Raw genomic sequence first — 13,190 nt, 5'->3', positions numbered from 1 at the left:
ACAGCTGGTGTCTCAGGAATGTCCAAAATGGCTCGATAGAGCAAGAAAGGAGACTGGCTCAGGGTTCCTATAGTGGCTTGGTGGTGTGGGCAGAGTGAGGGTTCTCACTCAAGAAAGGATTTTGTGGCGTTTGAACATCTACATGTCTTCAAATCGGGTAACTCCTGTGATTCCTAACTAGATTCACCTCATGTGGGAAAGAAAGGAGATGATGGAGGAATGAGCCTTAAGTTATCAGCAGTCAGACATCAAAACAATAGTCTGATGACTTATTCTATGTAGCACCTATAAAAATCGTCCCGGTCGCGGTGGCCCAAGCCTGTCATCCCAGCATTTTGGGAGGCTGAGGTGGGTGGATCATGAGGTCAGGAGTTCAAGACCAGCCTGGCCAATATGGTAAAACCCCGTCTCTACTAAAAATATTTTTTAAAAAAATAGTTGGGTTGTGGTGGTGGGCGCCTGTAATCCCAGCTACTCAGGAGGCTGAGGCAGGAGAATAGCTTGATCCCAGGGGGCGTAGGTTGTAGTGAGCTGAGATCACACCACTGCACTGCAGCCTGGGTGACAGAGCAAGACTCCATCTCAAAAAAAAAAAAAAAAAGAGTAAAAAAATATCAGCCCAATATGGGTGGACAACAACCAGGCCTACAAAAAAGGAGAAGACTGCTTATAAGAATAAGCAAATCATAATGAAAATTAGGAGGAAAACAAGGAGAGTGAGGTGAAAGGCATGGGGCAGGGGATTAGACAAGGGTCCTGTTCCAATGTCTTGTGTGGAGACTTTTCACTATCTAAAATCATCCACCTATTCTGAATGTCTTAGGTGAACTGTCTGCTCCAAAACATCAGAACCACCAGAGGGTTTTTGAGGATACTCAGTTTAATATCTTATATTTGAGGTGCCTTACAATTGTGTAAAATTCTTAGTTATTATTAGTATAATTAGAGATAGGGCCTCACTGTGTCACACAGGTTAGAGTGCAGTGGCATAATCATAGCTCACTGTTACCTTGAACTTCTGGCTCACATAATCCTTCTGTCTCAGCCTCCTGAGTAGCATGGACTAGCGAGGTGCCCCACCACACACAGCTGATTTAAAAAAAATTGTTTCATAGAAATGGGGTCTCTCTATGTTGCCCAGGCTGGCCTTGAGCTCCTGGTCTCACGTGATTCCCCTGGTTTTGTTTCTCAAAGTGGTGGAATTAAAGGCATGAGCCACCGTGTCTGCTCAGAATTGATTATTTGGTTGCAAAATATTAATCCAAGAATTGATGCCCTGAATTTTCTCTGCAGCGTTTTGGTTAATAGTGTCTGATAAGATTTATTTCAATAGTTTCAACAGCAGAGTGTTCTCCTGATGTTTCTTCCAATAGTGATAATTTCATGGTTGAAGATCACAAACTACTATTAAAAGATGACATAAAAAGGCAACCTTAAACTTTTGGTGATGGAGTGAGTATAATAAAAAATTACTTTCAATATTGTGTAACACACGCCTGCAGTAGGAGGAAGGTGAGCAATGAGGGTAAAATTTCTAAATGTGTGAATCTTCCAGCTCCCAAGTCATAGGGCAGTAACTGATGAGTCCTGAGAGAGGGAATGTAATGCCGTAGTGCTTGTGGGATAACTCTTGGCCAAGAGAGTTTCCATATTTTATTAAAGTGGTTATAATTTTTAAATTTAAAGATGCCATTTTTTCAACATATCCAGAATATTGTGAGCGGGATTGATTCTGTATGATACGAGCAATGGCAATGCCTTCTGTTTGGATAATATTACAAACCAGGTTAAGACTGAGTGTTTGGTGTAATGATGCGCCAGAACATTATTCCAGCTTCCATACTAGATTTTTTTTTTCTCTTTGTTTGCGTTAGTTTCAAATTTATATGTAAGGTCTCTAGAATGTAGGAGTTTATTTGAAAGTGTCTTTTCTTGTTGGCCATTTTGATGGGGCTTCCAGAAGATTTAAAAACCTCCTCTGCCTGCAGCACAGTTTAAAATTCTGCATTACAGTAGAACATCTGTATTTAATCCTGGTCTTTGGTTAATTGACAAGCTCTAATACGTGCAATAACTTCTGCCTTCTGGGCTGATTTTACATCAGGTAGAGGAATATATCCTAAGTGAAAATTTGCACTAGTAATATATATTATTAATTAGTAACCACCACTTTTATTATTTAAATGTTATTAATCAAGAATTAATGTTAAATCAAGGGTCTCAATGGCAATATTACCTAACGGATACACAAGATATTTTGCTAATCTAGATAAAATAGATGTGAACACGCTTAGTATCCAGCCATGTCTCCTGTCTGTCACATTGTTAACCACACAGTAAATTCACTTGGGACTTGTTCTAACTATCTAATTAGTCACTTACTTATCTCAAAGCCTCCGGATTATTATGTGTGACTATTTTAGCAGAGAGTGAAGAAAGACAACCCAGGCTGACCAAACAATGAGGAAAATCACGACCTGATGAAACAGGAAGTCTGGAAGTGAGTGGCTCCAGGATTGAATAATTTGACAGCTCATGTGCCCAGGCAGTTTCTTTTCTCAATTTTCCACACTGATGCATCCAGAAAGGCAGCTTCACCCCCCAGGGGACTCCCATCATGCTGTGACATGGTGACAACATTCCCAAGGCTCACACACATATGTTAAATATTGGCTGGAAAAGGGGCAGAGACATTTCTGCAATTCTGTTCAGAAGGACCATGAATGCCTCAACCAACCATCTCCCCTGCCTCCATGACCAGAAATGCACCACGTGCCCACACGGATATTCATCCCTGATGGGGATAAGACTCCATTGATGAGGCTGATTATTTTATCATATAAAATTACTAAAGACTGATTTAAGGGTTTCAAAAACTAATTGAACTCTGTTGTTCTACGTCCACCAGAGATTACAAATCTTCCAATGATACCTTCTTTGTTTTTTGTCTGCTTGACTTTGTCTCTTCAACCTGTTCTGTACCCCAGAGAATCTCTTTCAGCTCCCTCAGGTGCATTCAATTGTTTTATTTAACTGACAGTTTCTAAATCGGTTAAAGACATTAGGCTAAAGACTCCATATTCCTAGGTCTATATTCCTTTTTCTATATTCCTAGGTCCATATTCCTTTTTCCATATTCCTAGGAAGGCATTGTGACCCAGAGTCTGGGCATGACCCTGTGAGTATTCCTGACCCTCCTCCATATGAGATGCTGGTCTGGATGTTCTTGCCCCTTTCCCTGGGGTAGAGTCCTCCTGTTTTACCCAGGTGCTCCCTCCCACAGCTCCAGTGTTCTCAATCAGTGTCATCACCTTCCAGATCTTCTGCCTTGCCCTGCAGACTAAGGCTCTGATTCCATAAGCAAGATAGGGGAGCTGCTCCTCAATAGATCTTTGGTGAGGACCTCTGTTCCCATCTCAATTCCTGTAGGGTTGAACCAGTGCTCCTAGGATTCTGGTTTCAGTAGCTTGTCCCTGCAGAGTAAATTCTTAGTTCTGTAGGGGGATTAATGGAGTTGGGTCTGAATACATTTCAGATGTCGAGGATCTTGTTCTCTCCCAGAAAGACACTTTGGGAAAGTAAGATTTTGGTAACTGTCCCCTTTCTTGGGGAAAGGGATTCAAGAGGATAGGTTGCTTTTGGGCATGTGGTCCCTTAAAATTTCACACTAAAAAACATTTCCCACACTCAGCAATTTCAAGCAGTCCAATATATATTTGTATTTTTTCTTGGAACAGACAATATTTTATATTCCAGACTCTGCCTTAGGTAATTTCAAACCCTGGCTTTGTTACTCTCTACAAGAAATTGCTTCTCCCTAAGCTTCAGATTTGTTGTGTGTTTTGAAATTTTATCAGAAATATTAAAGAAAATTGGCAAAATTCCATCCTCCATGTTTATCTGTTATTGTTGATGCAGTTGTAAAAAATAAGAAAAATATATTCCTTTTTTCTGTACATTTCCAAGCTTAGTAGCAAATTTTTAGTAACATCCAGAATAATAAAAAATTCATATATTGTTTAGCTGCTTAATAGAAAAACAAATTATAGTAAATTTGTTTGCTAGAATGCTACCCAGCATTTATAATAAGTAAACATCTGATATACCCAACTACAAAGTAAAATATCTATTTATGCTAACTAAAATAAGCCAAACAAATGAGAATATATACTATGTTATTTCATTTTTATAAATTCTGAAAAATTAAAATGAATTTGCAGCAATGTAAAGATCAGTAGTCGCCAGGGAAATGGTAGAAGAAAGAAAGGAAAAGAAGAAAGAACACAGAAGAACAAAAGGAAATGTTGAGAATTCTCTTGTCCAACTTGATAAGGATGATGGTTACAGTTATTTATCAACTGTAATCTTTAAATATGTGAAAGTTTATTATCTGTAAACTAAACGTTATAAACTTTATTACAAGCAAAAATTGAAAGTTAGACAAGAAGGAGTGATAGAAAGAGAAAAATGTACATTAAATTTCAGAAATACTTAAGAATGTATCTGCCTGAACCCTAGTTCTCACGATATCTTTAGGTGAATGCTAAAATGCAGCAAAATCACGCACGTTCTCACTACAGAAAGTGGGTTTCACAGACCACACTCGGCACACTTAGCTTTGTCCTGGAGTTGGTTCAGAGAGTTATTGGGGCCAGTGATGAGGAGCCCAGGCCAAGATACCAGGGATTACTCACCCCAAACATGAGCTCTAACATACATACTTAGTTCCTTTTCCGTGTGTGGTTTACTTCCACATCTGTACATGGAGAGACCACTGACTGACAAAATGTAATTTATACAAATATGGAAAATTAAATAGGGTGATCAGTTCAAGGTGTTTATCACAGCATAATTTTATAATAAGACAGCATATTTTCCAAATACCATCATTGTCACCAAACTCCTGCAAGACGCAGTGATCTTATCTGGGCCCCGTCCTCTCCTCAGGTGTCCCACCCAGTGCTTGCTATATAGTAGGAGACATGCAAATAAGGCCCTCCCTCTGCTGATGAAAATGAGCCCAGCCCTGACCCTGCAGCTCTGGGAGGGGAGCCCCAGTCGTGAGATTCCCAGGAGTTTCCACTTGGTGATCAGCACTGAACACAGACCACCAACCATGGAGTTTGGGCTGAGCTGGGTTTTCCTTGTTGCTTTTTTAAAAGGTAATTCATGGTGTACTAGAGATACTGAGTGTGAGGGGACATGAGTGGTAGAAATAGTGGATATGTGTGGCAGTTTCTGACCTTGGTGTCTCTGTGTTTGCAGGTGTCCAATGTGAGGTGCAGCTGGTGGAGTCTGGGGGAGGCTTGGTCAAGCCTGGGGGGTCCCTGAGGCTCTCCTGTACAGCTTCTGGATTCACCTTTGGTGATTATACCATGAGCTGGGTCCGCCAGGCTCCAGGGAAGGGGCTGGAGTGGGTAGGTTTCATTAGAAGCAAAGCTTATGGTGGGACAACAGAATACGCCGCGTCTGTGAAAAGCAGATTCACCATCTCAAGAGATGATTCCAAAAGCATCGCCTATCTGCAAATGAACAGCCTGAAAACCGAGGACACGGCCGTGTATTACTGTACCACAGACACAGTGACGGGAGGTCAGTGTGAGCCCAGACACAAACCTCCCTGCAGGGGCACGCGGGGCCACCAGGGAGCGCTCGGGACCCACTGAGGGCGGGACAGGTCCCAGGAGCAGGTGCACGGGGAGGTTTCCTTTTTCCTTGGCTGGAAAAGTCACGTTTATCTTCCCAGGACTCGACCCTTCTAGGCTGTGATATTTTATTACTTGTATTTACTGTTCATTTATTATCATGAGTTTTTAAATTTTGGTAATTTTTACAACTCTATGGAGATATTTTTAAGTGTATACTTTCAAGAAATAAACATTCCTAATTATTTGCACTGATTCTTCCAGAGTTTTATTAACGTTTGTTGACATCAGCAACTACATAGCTATAGGGACAAACACTTTTAACGATAGACAGTTGTTTAGGCCTGAAACCCCGTTTACACTAAAAATTTACAAAAATTAGCCTGGCGTGGTGAGGGGCGCCTGTAATCCCAGCTACTTGGGAGGCTGAGCAAGGAAAATTGCTTGAATCCGGGAAGCGGAAGTCACAGTGAGTGGAGTGGAGTGTCACTACACTCCAGCCTGGCGACAGAGCGAGACTTTGTATGAAAGAAAGAAAGTAAAAAGGAAGAAAGAAAGAAAGGAAGGAAGGAAGGAAAAGAGAGAAAGCAAGAGAGAGACAGGAAGGAAGGAAGAACGGAAGGAAGGAAGAAAAGAAGGAAAGAAAGAAAAAAGATGTATAAACATGCAGACCTATGCATATAAGCATGGGGATTTATATTAAACATTACAATAAAATAATTCTAAAAATGTGTCCTAAGGAATCACACATAATGATGAAGTAAATATAAATGTTAGAGTAATTTATAATTGATTTGTTATTTTTAATTGTTTACATGAATTTATTTCTATTTGTTCATTTAAAAGTAGTATATTGGTCATTTCAACAGAGCTAACAGTAAATTTCAGATGTTGTTACGATATACGATAAGAATTTGAGGTGGTGAATGATAATTATCTTATTTCTCAATTATCTTAATTATTCCATATTGTACTCACAAATCATAACATTGCTTCTTACCTTATAAATATAAACAACCATAATTTGTGAAATTACAATAATTTTCTTTATTTTAATATTTTAATTTATCCCAGGTCATTATCTTTTTCTTCGCTTCCAGATCTCACTGGATCATCTCGAGGGCCCATCTGCACCCCTGTCTCCCGAAGACTCCTGGAGAGGCTGCGGGACGGGCAGAAGCAGGAGCCCGTGTGAGTCCACACGACCTGGAGCCTCCCTCTCCTTGGATTAGGCCATCTCCTCGGGATCACAGGGCTCTTCATTATCCTCACCCCGCTGTTGTACCAAACAAGCAACATCACGCTTCAATTCATCACGCTTTGCTTTAATTTTCTAAATCATCGTGAAGGTGATAATTTTAACAGTAATGTATCACAACCAAATAGGATAAGCCCTTTTCCATGGAACAGGGTTTCTTATCAGGATATACATGTATTATGGATTCTCAATTTATTTGTAGATGAGATGCTAATATCTCCATATTGTAGATGATTCTGCTAAGTCATCTCTTAAAATTAATTTTTCCAAAGACTCAAACAAATAAATGATATAATTACAAATTTCAGGTGTAATAGCTGAGCCAACATTGAGATTATATTAACATTTAGAACATGAATTTGCAAATATTGTTATTTTCCTGTCGGCTGTCCCCAATTGTGATTTTATACAGAATATTAGAAATTTATCCTGATAAATCAGGTTAAAATATTATATCACTAGTTTATTAACTTTTATAACTAATAATATAAAATGTTCCACATATTTTTTAGCCATGTTTTACTTATCCGTGACATGTGTGTTTATTAATTTTTCATTTTAAGATGCCACCTTTATCTTTCTTATTTCTGGGATTTTATTCTAGTAGATAGAGCTGAATGCATTTTAATAATTATCATAATAATCACATTTACATTTTGCATTTTAATTTTCATATACATATTATTAATATTTTAATTTCAATATAAATATTTTCCTACAAATGTCAATTTTTGATTTTTATGAGATAAAATTAACCTATACAAAATACATATATTTTCAATGTACAGTTTGAGGGTTTCTGGCAAATGTGCACACATTTGTCTCCAGCATCTAAGTTATGATGAGGAGCAGGTCCATCTCCACAACAAGTGTCCTCTTCTGTGCTTCCAGTCAGCTCTCACATAAGGAATTTTTTTTCAAATTTAATATAGATACAGAGGGTAAATGTTTGGATTTGTCACAGGGGATTATTGAGTGATGCTGAGGTTTGGAGTACAGATTCCACCATCCTCTCCCTCCACTCTCCAGCAGTCCACAGTGTCTATCATTCTCATAATTATGTCCGTGTGTGCTCAATGCTGAGGTCTTACTTAGGAGAATATGTGGTATTCAGTTTTCTGCTCCTACATTAATTTGTTTAGGATTAAGGGCCCCAGCTTCTTTCATTTTACTGCAAAGGACATGATTTCATTCTTTTTCATGGCTGTGTAGTATTATACATTGTAGATGTACCGCATTTTGTATATTCAGTCTACCAATGATGTGCATCTGGTTTGATCTATGTCGTTGCCACTGTGAATAGCACAGCAATGAACATAGATGTGGATGTGTCTTTTTGGTAGAATTATTTGCTTACTTTTCAGTGTATACCCCGTGGTGGGATTGCTGCGTAAAATGATATCTCTGTTTTAAGTTCTTTGAGAAATCTCCAGTCTGACTTCCAAAGTGGAAACACCAATTTATATTCCCCTCATCAGTGTATGTGTTCTCTTTTCTCCACAGTCCCACCAGCATCCATTGTTTTTTGACTTTTTAGTGATAGCCATTCTGAGTGGTGCGTGGCTGCACACCTACAGTCATCTCATCTTTGATAAGGCTGATGAAAACAAGCAATGAGGAAGGGACTCCCTGTTCAATAAATGGTGCTGGGACAACTGGCTAGGCATATGATGAAGATTGAAGCTGGATGTCTACTTTCAACATGTATAAAATTAACACAAAATTCATTAAAGTTTTAAATGTAAGACCTCAAACCATAAAAATCCTTGAAGACAACCTAGGAAATATTCTTCTTGACATCAGGTTTGACAAAAAAATGTTGGCTGAGTATCCAAAACCAATTGCAACAAAAAGAAAAATAGACAAGTGGGGCCTAATTAACTGAGGAGTTCCTGCTCAGCAAAACAAACAAAGAAGCAAACAAAACTAACAGCACAGTACTCAGACAACCTACAGAATGTGGAAAGATATTCACAAACATTCCATCCAACAAAGCCGTACAGAATCTATAGGGAAATTAAACAAATCAAGAAGCAAAAAATAATAATAACCCCATTAAAAATGGGCTGATATGGTTTGCTGTGTCCCCACCCAAATATCAACTTGAATTGTATCTCCCAGAATTCCCATGTGTTGTGAGACGGACCCAGGGGGAGGTAATTGAACCATGGGGGCCTGTCTTTCCCGTGCTATTCTCTTGGTAGTGAATAAGTCTCACCAGATCTGATGAGACTTATCAGGGGTTTATCTGATGGGTTTATCAGGGGTTTCCGCTTTTGCTTCTTCCTCTTTTTCTCTTGCCATCACCAGGTAAGGAGTGCCTTTTACCTGCCACCGTGTTTTGGAGGCCTCCACAGCCATGTGGAACTGTAATTCCAATTAAACCTCTTTTTGTTCCCAGTTTTGGGTGTGTCTTTGTTAGCAGTTTGAAAATGGACTAATGCGTGGGCAAATGACACAGACACTTCTCAAAGGAACACATACAAGTGACCAGCAAATATATTTTTTAAATGTTTAACATCACTAATCATCAGAGAAATGCAAATAGAAAAATGTTCTGATTTCTGTCACTATAGGTCCATTTTCTTGTTTTGAACTTCATATACATGGAATAAAATATTATAGCTCATTTTTGTAAGAAGCTTTTACTATCTGTGAGGTTCATTCATGTGATAGCATCTATCAAGGTTTTGTCAACATATGTATAAATATGTATGTACTCATACACATATAGATATTTCATATCTGAATCAGTCCATTGCATTAATAAATGACAGATTATTAAATAAATAAATCAGTTCATTAAGTGAATAAGTGACAATATGTATATCTATTTTCCTGTTGATGGAATTTAAATTTGTTTCCAATATAAATATCATAAACTAAACTGTCATACATATCTTTGTACAAGTTCTTCTGTTTATATTCACACATTTTTATTGATAAAATATGTTGAAATATAAGTATGCATTATACCTTTTCAGCTTTATGGAGCTATCACTGACAAATAAAATTTTCTGTATTTAAGGTACACCAATTGATGTATTGATATTCTCAGGGAAATGCTCATAATGATCAAGGTAATTGGCATGCCTATCATCTCAGAGAGTTAACATTTTATGCCTTTAATTTATTGTGTATGTGTGATGAAATCACCTAATATCTACTTGTCTGGCAAAAGATATATTTATAACGCAACATTCGTTAGTATAGTCACATTGCTGTAGGTTTGATCTCCAGAACTATTTCAACCTGTGTATTAGTCCATTCTCACCCTAACGTAAGGAACTACCTGAGACTGGGAAATTTATGAAGAAAAGTGGTTTAGTTGACTCACAGTTCTGCAGGCTTAACAGCAAGTATTACTAGGAGGTATCAGGAAATTTACAGTCATCACGGAAAGTGAAGGGGAAGCAAGGACCGTCTTCACATGCTGGCAGGAGAGAGAGAAAGAGCAAGGGGAGATGCGCCACCCTTTTAAACCTTGAGATCTTGTGAGAACTCTGTCACAAGAACAGCAAAAGGGAAGACCGCCCGCGTGATCCAATCACTCCCCATCAGACACCTGCTACAACACTTGGGGATTAAAATTTGACATGAGATGTGGGTGAAAACACAGAGCCAAACCATATCGTTCCACCCATGGTCTATCAGAAATCTCATGTCCTTCTCACATTGCAAAATATCATTATGCCTTCTCGACAGTCTTCCAGGCTTAACTCATTTCAGAATTATCACAAAAATCTATAGTCTAAAGTCACCTCTGAGACAAGGTAAATTTCTTCCCCCTATAAACCTGTAAAATTAAAAACAAGTTAGTTATTTCCAAGACACAATGGAGGTGCATGTACTGGGTAAATGCTCCCATTCCAAATGGGTGTCATTGGCCACAGAAAAGGGGCTACAGGCCCCATGCAAGTCCAAACACCAGTAGGGCAGCCATTAAGTGTTAAAGCTACAACATAATTTCCTTTTACCCCACGTCTCACATCCAGGACACATTGATACAAGGGCTGGGCTCCCAAGGCCTTAGGAAGCTCCACCCTGTGGCTCGACGTGGTACAGTCCCCATGACTGCTTTGATAGGCTGGCATTGAGTTTCTATGGCTTTACAGGCACAGCATGCAAGCTGTTGGTGGATCTACCATTCAGGAGTCTGGAGGAAGGTGCCCCTCTTCTCACAGATCCACGAGGCATCTAGTGCCTAGTGCCCAGTGGGTACTCTCTGTGGGAGATCCAACACCACATTTTCCTTCCACACTGGCCTAGTAGAGGTACTCCATTAGGGCTCAACCCTGCATAAGACTTCTGCCTGAATACCCAGACATTTTCATATGTCATCTGAAATCTAGGAGGAGGTTCCCAAACCTGAACTCTTGCCTTATGTGCACCCGCAGACTCAACACCACGTGGAAGCAACCAAGGCTTAGGGCTTGCACCCTCTGGAGCAATGGCCCGAGCTGGACCTTGGCCCCTTTAGCCATGGCTGGCAGGAGAGGGACAGGGATGTCCCAAGGCTGCACAGAGCAGTCAGGTCCTGGGCCCGGACCATGAAACCATTTTTCTCTACTGGGCTTCTGGGCCTGTGATGGGAGGGACCGCAGCAAAGATCTCTGAAATGCTCTCGAGATGTTTTTCCCATCGGGCTCCTCATTACTTATGCAAATTTCTGCAGCCCGCTTGAATTTCTTCCCAGGAAATGGATTCTTCTTGTCTACCACATGGTCAGGCTGCAATTTTTTTCAACCTTTTATGATCTGCTTCCCTTTTAAACATAAGTTCAAATTTCAGACCATCTCTTAATGAATGCATATGACTTACATTTTCAGAAACAGCCAGGGCAAATATTGAATGCTTTGCTACTTAGAAATTTTTTCTGCTAGATACCTTAAATCATCTCTCCCTAGTTCAACATTGCACAGATCTCTAGGGCAGGGGCAAAATGCCACTAGTCTTTTTGCTAAAGCATAGCAAGTGTGAGCTTTACTCCAGTTCACAAGAAGTTCTTCATCTTAGCATCTGAGACCATCTCAGCCTGGACTTTATTGTATAACTATCTGCATTTTGTTCAAAACCATTCAGTAAGCCTCTAGAAAGTTTCAAACTTTTCCACAACTTCCTGTCTTCTTGTGAGACCTCCAAGCTTTACCAGCCTCTGTCCATTACCCAGTTACAAAGTCACTTCCACAGTTTTGGGTATCTTAATAGCAGTGCCCACTCCTAGTGCAAATTTTCTGTATGAGTTGATTCTTACACTGCTATAAAGAACTACCTGAGACTGGGTAATTTATGAAGAAAAGAATTTAGTAGACTCACAGTTCTTCAGGCTAAACAGGAAGCATTACTGGGAGGCATCAGGACACACAATGATGGCCGAAGGTAAAGGGGATTCAAAAATCTTTGCAAGATGGCAGGAGAGAGACAGCAAGGGAGAGGGGAGGTGCCACACTTTTAAACCAACAGATCTCTTGAGAACTTTATCAGGAGAACAGCAAAGAGGAAGGCCACCCCATTACCCAATCACTTTATATTGGGCCCTTCCTTCAACATGTAGGGATTACAATTTGGCATGAGATTTGAGTGGGAACACAGAGCCAAACTGTATCAACCTGCATAACTGAAAGTTATAACCTTTGACCAACATCACCCAATTTTTTCCTCTTCCCAGCCTCTGGGAACTACTATTCTTCTCTGTTCCCAAGAGCATGAATATTTTAGATTCTACATATAAATGAGTCCATGCAACATTTGTCTCTCTGTGTCTATCTTACTCCACTTAGCAAAGTGTCCTCTATGTGTTGTAAATGTTAGAATTTCCTCATTTTTAAAGGCAGAATAATATTCACTTTTAGGTAGGAATAAGCCACATTTTATCTGTTGATTCATAGATGGACATTGACCTATTTTCTATATCTAGGCTATTATGAATAATCTCACAATAAACATATATTTGTCACACTCCCTTTATTTTCTCTAGATGTATACTCAGAAGTGGGTATATTCTATGTTCAATTCATTGAGTAATCTTCATGTTGTTTTTTCATAATGGCTGTGCTAATTTGCATTTTGTTCCAAACCATACATGGATAACTTTGTACCACATATTCAGGTCTTTAAGTCTTAAATCCATTTTTAGCTGATTTATATGTATTGTGTGAGATAAGGTCCATTTTTTTCTTCTGCATATGGATGCCCAATTTTCACAGCACTTGTTGAAGAGACTGTTTTTTCTCTATTCTGTGTTCTTGGCAGTTCATCAAAGATCAGTTTATTGGGAAGAAATTGGT

The 13,190-nt window shown here is 39.3% G+C and overlaps 1 gene segment (V, D, J or C); it reads left to right on the top strand.

Annotated features, from left to right (window-relative positions):
- Positions 1 to 5,059: 5,059 nt before the first annotated feature.
- Positions 5,060 to 6,840, top strand: LOC101129135 (immunoglobulin heavy variable 3-49-like). The segment is given in 4 exon segments: positions 5,060 to 5,162; positions 5,266 to 5,372; positions 5,457 to 5,592; positions 6,746 to 6,840. Coding segments are annotated over 4 exon segments (384 nt in total).
- The last annotated feature ends 6,350 nt before the right edge of the window (positions 6,841 to 13,190 follow it).

The sequence above is a fragment of the Gorilla gorilla genome, chromosome 15, assembly GCF_029281585.2.
Source record: "Gorilla gorilla gorilla isolate KB3781 chromosome 15, NHGRI_mGorGor1-v2.1_pri, whole genome shotgun sequence".
Lineage (NCBI taxonomy): Eukaryota > Metazoa > Chordata > Mammalia > Primates > Hominidae > Gorilla > Gorilla gorilla.
Note: the sequence above shows the minus strand (reverse complement) of the source record. Positions and strands in the feature narration are given on the sequence as shown.